The 13,109-nt window shown below is 46.1% G+C and overlaps 1 protein-coding gene across 6 annotated transcripts in view; it reads left to right on the top strand.

Moving 5' to 3' along the window:
* Nucleotides 1-13,109, top strand: part of abr (ABR activator of RhoGEF and GTPase) — a 106,221-nt gene that overhangs the window by 83,989 nt on the left and 9,123 nt on the right. The window contains exon 1 of one of the 6 annotated variants that reach the window (XM_083695861.1): nt 7,916-8,359. The exons of the other annotated variants lie outside the window; for them this stretch is intronic. Within the exon in view, the coding sequence (XP_083551987.1) occupies nt 8,192-8,359 (168 nt within the window). The 5' untranslated portion in view covers nt 7,916-8,191. Of the gene's footprint in view, nt 1-7,915; nt 8,360-13,109 lie in introns of those variants that run through there. 6 annotated transcript variants of the gene reach the window in all.

The raw sequence follows: 13,109 nt of genomic DNA, 5'->3' as shown, positions 1-13,109 counted from the left end.
TTTCACCTGTCAGACCTCTGAGGGATGAGGTAACAGCCAGCACTCAGCCAACACTTGTACCCCAGATTCCTAAGACTCAGGGCGGAGGGCACTTGATGGCTTAACCAACATGCCTTCCCTCTGACGAACCATCAGTCTACCTCTTTGCTACAACATTTAACTGACTGCATTACAGGTTTAGCAAATGGAAGTGTTTTGGTCTCTGTCATGTAAAAATCTGGAGCAACTTTCTCTCTCGTGTGTTTTTTCAGACACTCATCGTTTTAAACATCACCCTGCTTAAGGCAGCCTCTTGCATAACCAGCTTGTCATGCAGAATTAATCAGAATAACCTTAAAGTCCTCATCAGGAAGACAAGGTTATCCAGCTTGCTAGAGTGGGTACCTGCTCCCCTGTTTATGTTACCTTCAGAGAGACAAGTGGGTGTGTGGGCGCCTCCACACTACAAGCCACAGAGAGCTTTGAATTATGTAATGTGTTGTATAATAGATGGAGTTTTACGGCAAGAGCAGAGTACAACAAACGCCACGCTGAGCCAAGATGGCATCCATGTATATTCTGTAGTATAATGTACATCTAGAGCAGTCAGAGCAGTGGCCAGTGGCTCTGGCCGTGACACTGAGAGGAGGGTTGATGATGGAGGCAGAGAGAGGCCAGAGGTCACTGACCACAGGAGGTCACTGACCACAGGACAGGACATTTTTATAACTAATGAAATCTAATGTGGTAATTTTGTTGACAGAGGATTTCATTATTATCTACTATGAGATCTAGGTTTTGTTTCCAACATCCCTCATCATCTCTACAGTTCTTCGTGTCCAGTGTGTATGAAGTGAACAGCATGCTATTTCAGCAGCGCAGTAGGAGGCTGAGATCACTGTGTTTATGATGATAATCTTCCTGCCTGCCAATATCTGCCCTCTCTCCAACTGTAACCTGATCTGTGTTTATGCTGGAAGTACAGCTCTGAGAGGCCAGGACCGAAACGGAGAACCAAGGCCACCAGGACTGCTGCAGTGTTGAAATCATGTGGAAGCCATTATGGTTCCCTCACTAATCCTATCATTAGCTACTAAGTATTGATTAACAGTGGAAACAACCGTGTTGTTCTCCATGTGACTTCCTCATTCATCGAGACACACACACACACACACACACACACGCACACACACACACACACACACACAGACAGAGAGAGATAGAGGTTAGCATGCCAGGCTCAGTGTGGCTACAAATCAGCCTGAGGAGGGTTTTTCCTCTGTTGGGCTGATGTTGTTAGGGTTGTGTTTGGCCCTGTTGAATAGCCTCACTGGCTACATTTGGAGAGCTCTGTGGAGTCTATTGATTTTCTCACCTGGTAATAGACGTGTTCACTGTGAGGGAGGACTTGATGGCTTTTCCACCTTGTGATGGGGTATTGACCTTTCCATGATGGTTTAATGGTGAACATCACCAGGCGAGTGGCTTCTGTCTAAAGCTATAAACTGTGTTGATGATGTTGTTGATTTTTTTTTCAGTTTTTTCTTGTTGTCTTTTAGTTCCATAGACAGACTTATTTACTGTCACTGTGGTTTAGAGAAATATTCCCTAGCAGAGCCTCGTCCTCCCTCCTACCTACAGTAGCACCGTCCTCTTCCAGGTCCCAGGTGGCTGTGGTGGTAGTGGCTGCTCAGGCCCAGTCGCTCAGACAACGTATATACAGTATTTACCCTACTGACTGAATTATTAAAGCAGGTCGGGCTCCGCTGAGACTCAGCTCTTCATCTCAGAAGTAGGTCAACAACACAGGTCCACCATGTTTGTTCTACTGTCAGAGACCCTAGGGACGATGGTCACAGCTAGAATATGCAAGACTTGATTATCAACATAATCATAATTTTAGTGGAGAATTGTACAATTCTAATATATTTATTCACATACAAAAAGACTCACTAAAAGTGCTAAAGGTATGTACAGTAGAGACCCTGCACTTTCCTTAACCCCCAGACAACCCCTCATCTTTCTTCCTTCATGTTTCCGTGACTGCATATTTCCATATCAGAGTGTTAACCACTCAGGTCTAGGGGGCCACAATACATGCAGAGTTTAGTGCTACACACAGTAAGGGTTTGGCATGACTGAACACACTCCTCCCTTCACCCATGCCCAGGCTGGTCCCTGCTGGTGGCTGCCTGCCTGCCTGTGGATTCTCTGACAGATCGGAGGCAGGGGGTGGGCAATGGAGGGAGGGGTGTTGCTGGATCGCTATGGTAGGGGGCCTTTTTCAGGTCAGTGGTGCATGATTGAAACAGTGGCTGTGTGTGGTGGGGGGGGTGCTCTGTCACTCACAGACCTGCTGCTCAGATGGGCCATAGAAATGTGGGGCATAGAAATGTGGATCAACCCTAGTCTGAAGAGAGTATGCTACCGCCCCCCTTCTGCTGCAGCCACAGTGAGAGGCCACAGCATGCCACACCACACTGCTGTTCCTGGAGAGCTCTTCGTGAACAGCCAGGGCAGGCCCCTTTACTGGTGGCTCATATGAATGAAACATCATCTGCCATGTTCATCATGCTGTTCACTCTTCTCCCTGGGTAAAGGAGAGGTTTGTCAGGCACGCAGAGCATTGTTTCTTGCTGCTCCTCGCTCAGGTCTTGCATCACCCCCTCCCCTACCACCACCACCACCACCACCACCCCCCCCCAGGTCCTGGCATTCCACAACGCAGCAACAAACTGTATTGATCTGGGAGAGCCAGTACAGACGTGCAAATATCGTCTCCATGGTAACAGTGTGTAGAAGGTGAGACCCCCCCCGGGGGGGTCATCAGTCAGGGTTGTGAACTGAATGGGGATGCACCCCCAACTACCCTAACCCCTCACCTCCCTCACCACCCCAGCCCTCCCTTATACAGGGAGTATACCCTTATACAGGGAGTATACCCTTATACAGGGCTCCATGTTAATGATGTACCTCTCCAGGCTGTTCTTTCTTCTCTCTTCGTTTGTTCTAAGAGAGTTAGTGATGAGTGGTTAATCTGAGAGATGCCCTAGACCACTCAGATGAAAGGAGGAGGGCTAAGCCATGGAAAACCCCCCTTCTGGCAATGAGCCTGTCACCCCGGAGTCCCTCACATAAAAGGTCTGCCCCCACTCCCCCCCCCCCCCCCCCCCCCCATACCCTCTCCCCACTACCCCTAGTCTCTTGACAGATGATGCACTCTTGACAGATGATGCACGCTCTACACCAGTTGTCAAATATCTTTTTAAATAGTAACTGAGCAGTCAGAAGTGGATGGGCAATTTGTATCCCATCAATCAGATATCACAATTGAGCACATCCTGTTTTATTATTCAGCTTTTTGTTTTTAGACTATTGGACATCTCCATTGCTAACCTGTAACTAAATAGCTAGCTTCGTAAACAACTCTAAGAGAAAATGAAAAATAACAGCCTGGGAGTGGAGAGGAGCTTCTCAGACCCAATAGAATTCAAGGTCCAGTCACGTTGGATTGTTTTTAGGGATCTCATTCTCGAATGTCAATATAAGGAGAACAGGCGTTGTGTCCGAGATGTGAAAAGAGGCTACACTTCCCCCAATCCCTCAGCCTATTTTGATGCCCTCCCCCACCCCCCCTACATGTGCAGTTTTAGTAATGGAAGAAGCATGGAAGATGGGGGGGGGGGGGGTACTCTAGGAGGAGATTTATAGAGGCCAAGGCGGTGTATTAAAACTGATCAAATTATCCGTTCAGGATATGGCTTATGGCTATCTGTATCACCCAGCTGTCACAACGGCCAATCACAAGCCTCAATCACCGCCCCTCGCCTGCCCCCCCCCACACCATCACTCACACTGTGGCCCACAAATGAATCTACAGCGCTCTGTCTTTCTATATGAGGAAGCCAAATCACTGCAAAACATACCCACTTCCATTACATTTCATCATTTATTATGGTCCAGAATGATGAAGTTTATTTTGTTATCAGCCCCCTCATTAAAGAGAGAAAGAATGGGGCGCTTAGTGGCATAGCACACTAATGCACATACCACATAATTGCAAGGTTCCTGGTTCGATTCTGACCCTCGACATGTCTTGCATGTCATCCCTCCTCTCTCTCCCGTCCTTCCTGTCAATCTCTACTGTCTCTATCCCAATAAAGCAGAAATGCCCTAAAAACATATTTAAAAAAAAAAAGAGAGCAAGAATGCTGTATTTCTAAAAGCTATCGTGGCAAATGCTTCTCTGTGAGGGCTTGTCGTGAACAGGATCTGTCGAGGGTTATAGAGCATGCATGCACACACTTCAAAGCCCCCCCATGTTGAACACACTGTTCCAGTGAACCTCTCCTGCCATAAGGACATGCTGGGTCTCAACCCCAGACCGTATCCATCATTACTCCCATTCACAACACCATCCTACAGTCATCCATCTCTCACCCCCTACAGAATGTCTCTAGGAGGAGAACACACCACCATTAATAACCATATGACAGTTTGGCTGCACTCTAGAATGGGAGGTAATATCCCAGCTCTACCTGTGCATGGATTTAATGGATAATTACCTTCTAATGCAAAATAACCCTGGAGGCCAATTAGCCACTCACACAGACTTCTTTATGTGTCCCTATTTGAAGGGTTGATCAAGGATATGTTAACCTCTTTGGGAATGGGAATAGATGAAAGTCAAGTGCACAGTGAGGTTCTCCAGGATGTCCTACATTTGACTGGGAGGGGGAACTAGGGCCCGCTTTAGTCCTATGTAGCAGCTTTCCAAGGGGCTAGGCCACCCTGCTGCCCATCTATAATTAAGAGAAAAGGCTGCTGCTGATGTCAGATCTGAGGCTCTCAGGGCCAGACCATATGTTCTCTTTCTCTCCCCTTCTTTCTCCCTTTCTTTCTCCTTTTCTCCCTTTCTCTCTCTCTCTCTCTCTCTCTCTCTCTCTCTCTCTCTCTCTTTCTCTCTCTCTCTCACTCTCTCTCTCTCTCTCTCTCTCTCTCTCTCTCACTCTCGCAGACTCTTCAGACCTACTAGGCTTGTTTTATGAGTATGGAACAGTGTGAATATGCCTACTGCTCTTGGTTAACATGCCGTATGTAGGTAGATGTGTCAGTAACTCCATACATAAGCCATGAGGTTGTCCCCTCCCTCCCCCTGTGTCCTATTGAGGCTGTCTGATATAAGGCTACACCGTCACACGCATACATTGATACAAGATCTGACAGACAACGAGAGCCATCTTCTGTGTACATCCCAGACCTTATAACAGACCAATGAACCACTCCACCAAGGTGTAAGTCATCCCCTTTGTTTTGTTTTTACATTCCTTTAAATAACGACTCAAAAGGAGCGTCACCCATATCTGAGCCCGGGGTTCAGAATGTCACTTTGAAGTCAACACAAAGACGCAAAGATCAGAAGGCTTTGAAACAACTTGACATCAGTGAAAGAAAGCAGAGAGGGGGAGAGGCTGATGCGTTTTTTTGTTGTTGTTGAGCTGTTGTCAGGCTGCTCAGGCTTTGAGGGGAGAGATGGAGAAGGTTGAAAGAGGTGCTGTCTGCACCAAGCCAGTACAGCACCTCCAGTCTTCTCAGTGTGTCTTCTGCCTCTAATGAGGGGTGATTGTCCGGTTGACTGAAGAGGAGAGGAGAGGAGATGCTCCTGCTCTTACTAGTACATTGAAGCTAAAATGATTGTTTATTGGAATAATTTTAGATATTTGTGAGTCATATTGTCTTACATTCTGTATATTGCAAATGATATATGAAAGACCCTTACATTTTCAACAATGTTTCTGAGACAGTTCTCTTTGTATGTAGTGTTGTGGTTATGTAGTGACCAGGGCTCTCTCAATCAAGTTTTTCTTAAAAAAACATTTTCCCAGACATTCTTTCCAATAAATGACGCACAGAGTTTGTATGTCTCATGCTTACAGTCCTCTGAGTTAAAAATACCCTGGCAGTCTTAGTGAGCACTGGCTGAGTTGTTACGTGCCCTTCCACCACAGTCAGCCAATGATTGACTTGGCTAGAAAAAACAGCAGACAGGCAAAGACAGGCAGTCGTTGGCACAGATGGAACTCATTGTGTCCTATCTGACCACAGTGTTATCATCACCACATGTTATTCACATAACCCCATGCTCTGTCACGGTCAGCTATGACATCACACTGTCACATAGTCACACAGACAAGGTTGAAAATGTTGAAAGCTGGATGCATTTGTGATAAGCATTGAAGAAGAATGTGAAACATCCATCCTTACACTACCACCTCTATGGGTGATCTCATCTCTCATCCACCTGTACCTTTGCACTTATGGTGGCCCATTTTGTCTGTTGTGTCTTGTATGTATACATTCCTCATTGGAGAAAGGTGATATTGTGTGTCTTTTACACACATCTGAATCCAGGCCTCTCTTTGTTTCCAAACCATGAGTCACAGTGCTATCTCAAGGTATCAGTCTACCTAACAGCAAGGGAAGTCTGACCATGGTCTGACTGATAGCTGCTGTTCTGGAGAGGAGACAGTATGTCTGAGTATTATGGTATAAGATGCAGGCTTCCGTTTCTAACCTTTGCTAACAGTATTTTATAAATGGAAAGGACATGGAGTGAGATTGAATATGACAAGCATGTCATGACATTCCTGCCAGATCGATCCATTATACTCAGAATATTCCTTTTAAAAGCATGCAGCAGAACCAGCCATGGCAATCCCACATCCCCTGTTGCGGGGGTGCCTTTGGAAATTGATTCAGATTCACTCTAGGTTGTCTCCAGAGTGGTGGAATACGTTATGAGTGATTTCCTGACGTGGGCGGCTGAGGGAGGCGGAGGGTGAAGGGTTAACCAGTGTGGCGGAAAACACTGTGGATCTATTAGCCTGCATCCCTATAGACCCCCAACATCCAGGCTCTGGAGAGAGAGAGGTGGGAGCCCAGCCCACTCTCTCTCTCTCTCTCTCTCTCTCTCTCTAGCACACACACACACACACACACACACACACACACACACCACTCTCTCTCACAGACTTACATAATGGGAGGAGGAATCAGTGAACTGTGGATGCGTGGAGGAGAGGTCATCTGGAGAAAACTCACGGCAACAGGCACACAGCATGAGAGAGTGAGGGAAGGAGAGATTGTCTGTGTGAGAGAGAACTTTATGGGGAAAAACATGCAAGAGCGTGTGAGATGATAAAACACACCTTCCACTCTTGTTAAACCTCCCAGTGAGCAGAGGCAAGGTGGTGTTCAGGTTCTATGAGACGACTGATTCATCCTTTATGTTGCCTGTCTGTTTCTATGAGTCTGGATCCTCTAGTCTACACTGTTGCCACTATGCCCAGTATAATTGTCCCTGGTTGAAATTAGGTCATAATCATACTCTTCACATACTCCTCTCTCTCTCTCTCTCTCTCACTCTCCAACATTCCTGACTCTCCCTCTTTTACTCACTTAACCTCAATTGGTGACTAGTTATGGGAAAAGGTTGACGGGGCAAGGCTAAGAGAAAAGATAGAGCAGGGTTCATCATATTTGTCCTCTCTCTCTCTCTCTCTCTCTCTCTCTCTCTCTCCCCCTCTCTGTCCCCCCCCCCCATTTCTCTCTCCTTCTCTTCTTGCTTTGGAGGTGTGTTCACATCTGGAGAAGCAGGGCTGTTTGGTGACTGCAGCAGCTCATTCACTCCCCCTCCTCCTTCTGCCTCATGCTCTCTCCCTCCCTCTTGCATTCTCTCCCTCCCTCCCTCTCCTCTCGCTCTTGCTTTGTGTCTCTGTTTGCGTTACTGGAAATCAGATTGGGAGCTGAGGAGATTCTGGCAGCTGACTGTGGAGTTAGCTTGAAAACCCAGAGAGGGACTATTGTGGAATTCTCAGGCTTAAGGAGAAGGAAAGCCATGGCAGGATCCTCTGTTCTCACGGATTGAAGTAGCCTCACATTATTTCTTCTTGTCTTCATTTTGATTGGTTACCTCTAACTTCATTTTCAACATTAACTGAGTGAGACCTTGTGCTTTTCCACGGAGTTCCAGAAAATTCTAGCCTTGGTATTCAGTAGTCTCTCTGTTTGACGTGTGAAACGTGTTTGGACAGTGACGGATCTGGTCCGTCAGGCAGTGAGGAGAGGTTACGTGGGGATTTGACACCCCGTTCTAAGCAGCGTATTTTCCCCCCCTGTGGGGCCAGAGATTTGCGGCTTGGTCTGAGGGAGGATGACGGAGATCCTGGTGTCGGATGTGAACCTGAACTCAGTGTGTGAGCGCCTGGAGCAGCACTGCTGTGTGGACCAGCAGCAGCAGCAGCCCCCTGCCAGCAAGAGGCACACCAACACTGGGGCCAAGCTATGGGGTCGCGTTCGCAGCAAGCTCCTCAGACAAAAGGTCCCCCCTCTCTTTCTCTTTCTTCTCTTCCTCTGTTCTCTCTTTTTCTTTATGTCAGTGTTCCTCTGTCACAGTTTGCCTCTTTGTCGTTGTGTCATTGCCATCTCTGGTGTCTCTCCTTTACATGTACTGAGTGGCACTATTCTCAATGGACTGACAACAAGACTGTGTGTGTACTCCAGTGTGTGTTGATGAAGAAACATAATGTGTCCAGCCTTGTGTCACACAGATAAAGCACTGACTCTCGACTCATCTCTGCTGATGAATTTAGATGACACACTTCATATAGTGGTGAAAGGCAAAATGGAAGTAGAAAGGAGGGATGATGGTTTTAGAATGATATGGACCCATCTGTCTCATCACCTGCTGTATGATTGTGAGACGCTACAGTAAGTGATTTTACCGCCTCCTCTCATCCTCCTCCATGTCTACCACTCTCTGTTCTCAGCCTCAGTGTAAAGACAGTGAACAGTTAGACAACCAGAGGTGTCGTCATGTTACTGATACAGTACTGCTCCCTCTGCTGTCCTGTTGGTAGTAGGAGGAAGTTGCTCCCAGTCACTGATCTATGATCAGTTAAGCATTTTCTCTCTAATGGTTCAGGGTAGGATTTAGGTTGAGTTAGCTGATTGTAGATCAGTGCCTAAGCTAGCCTGAAGCCGTAGTGTTGTCTGAGGTTGGTTGTTACCCAGGCAGCCCTCTCAGAAGGGTCTGTGGTACCCCGGGGTGAGGTTAATTTACTGGCACATTCCTACTAGAGATAAGCTGCAGGTTCTGGGTCGTGACCCGTTTGGGTGGAAGGAGGAAGAACATTTTTTTTAGAAGATGCTATTTTTTGTTATTGCCTGATTCTCTGTGCATATGTTCTCTTAAAGGTATAACTTAAAAAACTAACTTAACTTATGTGTGGGTGCAAGGGTGTACAGTATATAGGTTTACATGGGGGGGTGTTTGTGTGTGTATGGTTGTTGTGCATGCGTGTGTGTGTGTGTGTGTGTGTGTGTGTATGGTTGTTGTGCATGCGTGTGTGTGTGTGTTTGTGTATGCATCAGGTGACTAGGTCTCGCCTCATGTTCTCTCTGCATGGCAGCACTTTGAGCAGTCAGTCATTTATATGATTAAGCTTATAGGTGGGCAGCGGTGCTCGAACAAAGGATACTATAACAGGGCTGAAGTGAACTCTGCAGCACTTCAGACGGGTCAATACAGGCCCTGGCTGAACCTAGTGGCTCTATCTCCTCCACTCTCCTGACACAGCAGCCAGTGTGATGAGGCAGGGAGTACTCTCATATCCACAGCTTTACTACATTGATCTCATTTGATCTGGGAGCTGTTCACACCCATCCTTATGCAGACAAGAGCTCTGTCTGTCTGGCCGAATCTATTGTCATTTTTATATATTAATAAATGAACTAAAATAACTTTTTTTTTCTCTTTAAAGTGTTGTTCTCTCTCGTCAGACTCACACACCCTCACATGTCTGCAGTCACACGTGCCTGCGTTTCTCACCATCTTCACACACAGTACACTAGTGCTCTAGTGTTTACACACACGCTTGCAGACATCCAGTATTCCCCTTCGGTCATGCACTTGGGTCTCTTTCTTTCTCTCTATCTCTTCTCCATCTCATTCGCTTTCTTACACACACACATCCTCCCATAGTGGCATGCTTTCACACTTGTGCTGCTAGCCTGTTATGAAGTCTCATTCATCCATTTTGAATGAGGCTTTGATGGCCATTCTGAGTAAACTCGAGGTCTATGAATGAGTGCTCAGTTCCAGCCAGCTTTTAGCCCGGGTCATAAAGTCTGAATTATACCTTACCATATTTATCCTACAGCAGGGAGAATGAGGCTTTGAACTGGAGTGGCTACAACCATCTCTGCCATTACCAATCTCATGCTGTTAAATGCAGCTAAGAGCTGAGGAAGGAGAGAGAGAGAGGGGAGGAGGATGTTGAATAGTGTGTGTTGAGCAGCGTGCTGCATGTGTGTGTTTCTGTGCCATAAGGGTCGAAATTAGAGGGGGCGAGAATGTATGTGTGTTTTAAACATACCGCAATGTGTGTATTTGTGTGTGTATACTGAGACTGAGAGGAAGGGGAGGGAGGTGGGCACAGACGAGAGCACACAGGATAGAGTCTCTCTCTCTCTCTCTCTCTCTCTCTCTCCCCCAGTGGTGGTTCTCATTAAGATACCATGCAGAGGAAGAGGTGGGGGTGGGAGTGAGATAACAGTAAAGCTTAGGCTTGCAGAGGGAAGACTGTGCTAGAATCAGACATTATGTCCTCATGATGATTTAAGGTGTTATTCACTTTTAGGTTTTAGGTTTGTTTGTGTCCAATGTTCTTATCCCGAATGACTTCCATGTTGGTGTTCCAGTGGCTACAGGAACTAAGGACTGTGTCCTGCTGTCCAGGGCATGCCAAAGAATGAAATCTAACCATTACCACCCTCTATTCTACTGCCCTAATCATATTTCAGCCCACATAAAATGTGGTGTTCCATGTGACTATGCTGATTAGTGTAGATGACATATTACAGTTTCATCCCCTCACGCCTCTTTAAAGGGCCTTAAATGCCAGCCAGTCCCCTAATGGTCCCTTTTATAGGGCACATAAATCTCTACCCATCACTGTAGGGTGGGTCCTGGCCCTAAGTGGCCCAATCCAGCCCCTGTAGAGCCTCTCTGATTGGCTAATGAGCTCGGGGGGGGGGCGGCGCGGGGGGGGGGGTCAGAGGAGCATCCTCAGGCTGGTACCCAGGATGACCCTCTCCCACTGGGCTGGGTTCAAACCCACTGCCCCTGGCTTAATGGTGGGCTGTCTGGGCTGAGGGGAGAAGGGGTGAATCTCAATCTCCATAGGGCGTGCAGAGCATGAATCACCCGAGTTAGAACACATTTGGCCTGTGGTGCGGTTCATTATCAGACCCTCAGTGGTGTGGGTTAATAACAGGGAGGTCGTTTGGACTAACGAGTCCACCTACACAAAGACTATTAGCATCAGGCTGGAAGATGAATGAATATGTATGACTTTGCAGAGGTGCGTGGGTTAGCAACGGAACATTCTGTTGGTGTTTCAGATTACAAATGACCCGTATTTATCACTTTCTAGATACTAGTAATTACAGTTTCTTATTACAGTTACAATTACAATTCTTGCAAAGCAGAACAATGAAAAACGCTTTCTCTCTGTGACCAACATACTGTAAGAGTCATCAGAGGACATAATGTTCCATACTGGAGTTGGTTTATGCAGATGTCTTGATAAGGTTAGATAAAGTCAGTGGATGCTTCTTGCTTTGGTAACAACCTATCGTTGGGAGGCAGCAGCTTGATCTATGCATTGTAGTCCCCTGGGTTTTACATTAGTTATTCCAGCCCTCAAGAGAGGAAGACTATGTGACTCTATGATACCATTCCTCATTCCATTCCATGCATGACAACAAGCCTGTCCTTGGATTTCTACCTCCACCAGCCTCCCCTGAGTACAGTACAGTACAGTCCAGAACTGTGAGAGCAGTATTTCCATATTCCCTGCTGGTGACTTTAGGACCGGTCACACTGCTGTACATGTAAATCAGTCCTCTTCCGCATGCACCCTGCGGCCTGGAACACGTTGTGTCTTTAAGCAGATGCCTATATGTTGAGGGAGGATGATGGAGATGCCTATATGTCGCTGTTTATGGAGCTGAACCTTGGAAGAGACAGGCACGTTTCCTCCAGGGATGCACGGCTGCTCCTCAGCCAATCACAACCTCCCGCCTGCTGAAGACTTATTCTGGTTGGCTCAGACGAGGAAGTCCTAAGGAGGCAACTGAGTCAAAAGCCCTCGCATGACCATCATGACATCAGCAGCTGTTCATCAGAACATCACGTTGACTAACGGGGATGTCAACATGTTGTGTGTATTATTTGTTGTGTGTTCAACGGCTAATTTTAGAATCTTGCTGTTAGATGGTAGTCATCTGGCTTTGTTTTTGTTTTCATTAGGCCACTTACATAATGTCAGCTGAAAAATAATTATTATCTTGCTTATACAGGACAAAACAAAATCCCTCTGTTGGTGTTTTAATCAAATGAAGACCACAGGCCCATGCAATTAAGGTAGTGTCTAATTAAATTGGATTTCAACCTTGTTAATTAAAATCAGTCTGTCAGTGTATGAATATTTAATCAGCCTGGGCACAGCCATGGAAAGGTACATAGAAGGACAATTTGAAGGAATTTATTTATTTACCTAGTATATCAAAAGTATTTTGTGTAAGTCGCAATAATTTGTTCTCTGTTTTGAATATCAGTGCGAAAAGCCATTAACATTCCAGTAATGCAACAATGGACTAATTAAGATTGTGGGGATAGAATATTCAAAACTGGTACATTTTTTCCCAGAATGTCGTTGTTAACTACTCTCTGACAAGTGGGAATTTGACAAGGGAAAACAAAATACATGGAATGTCTTTCTTCTATTTTTACTAAAACAGTATGTTCTGTAACACATTATATCTGCGCTTGGAATAATGTTATGTTTAATCAGCTTTATCTTAAATCATGTAAATTATAGTTCCCAGCATGTTGAGGAATACAAAGAAGGCTTTGAGATCTGAAGCGATGTGATCCTAATTGAAACCATAATTTGGTTTAGGATGTTTCCTATATCCTTCCACCAGCATCTGCCTTCCTGTCTTTCTTCCATACACACACACACACACACACACACACACACACACACATACACACACACACACAT

This window comes from Argentina silus (genome assembly GCF_951799395.1).
Source record: "Argentina silus genome assembly, chromosome: 2".
NCBI classification, from domain to species: Eukaryota; Metazoa; Chordata; class Actinopteri; order Argentiniformes; family Argentinidae; genus Argentina; species Argentina silus.
Note: the sequence above shows the minus strand (reverse complement) of the source record. Positions and strands in the feature narration are given on the sequence as shown.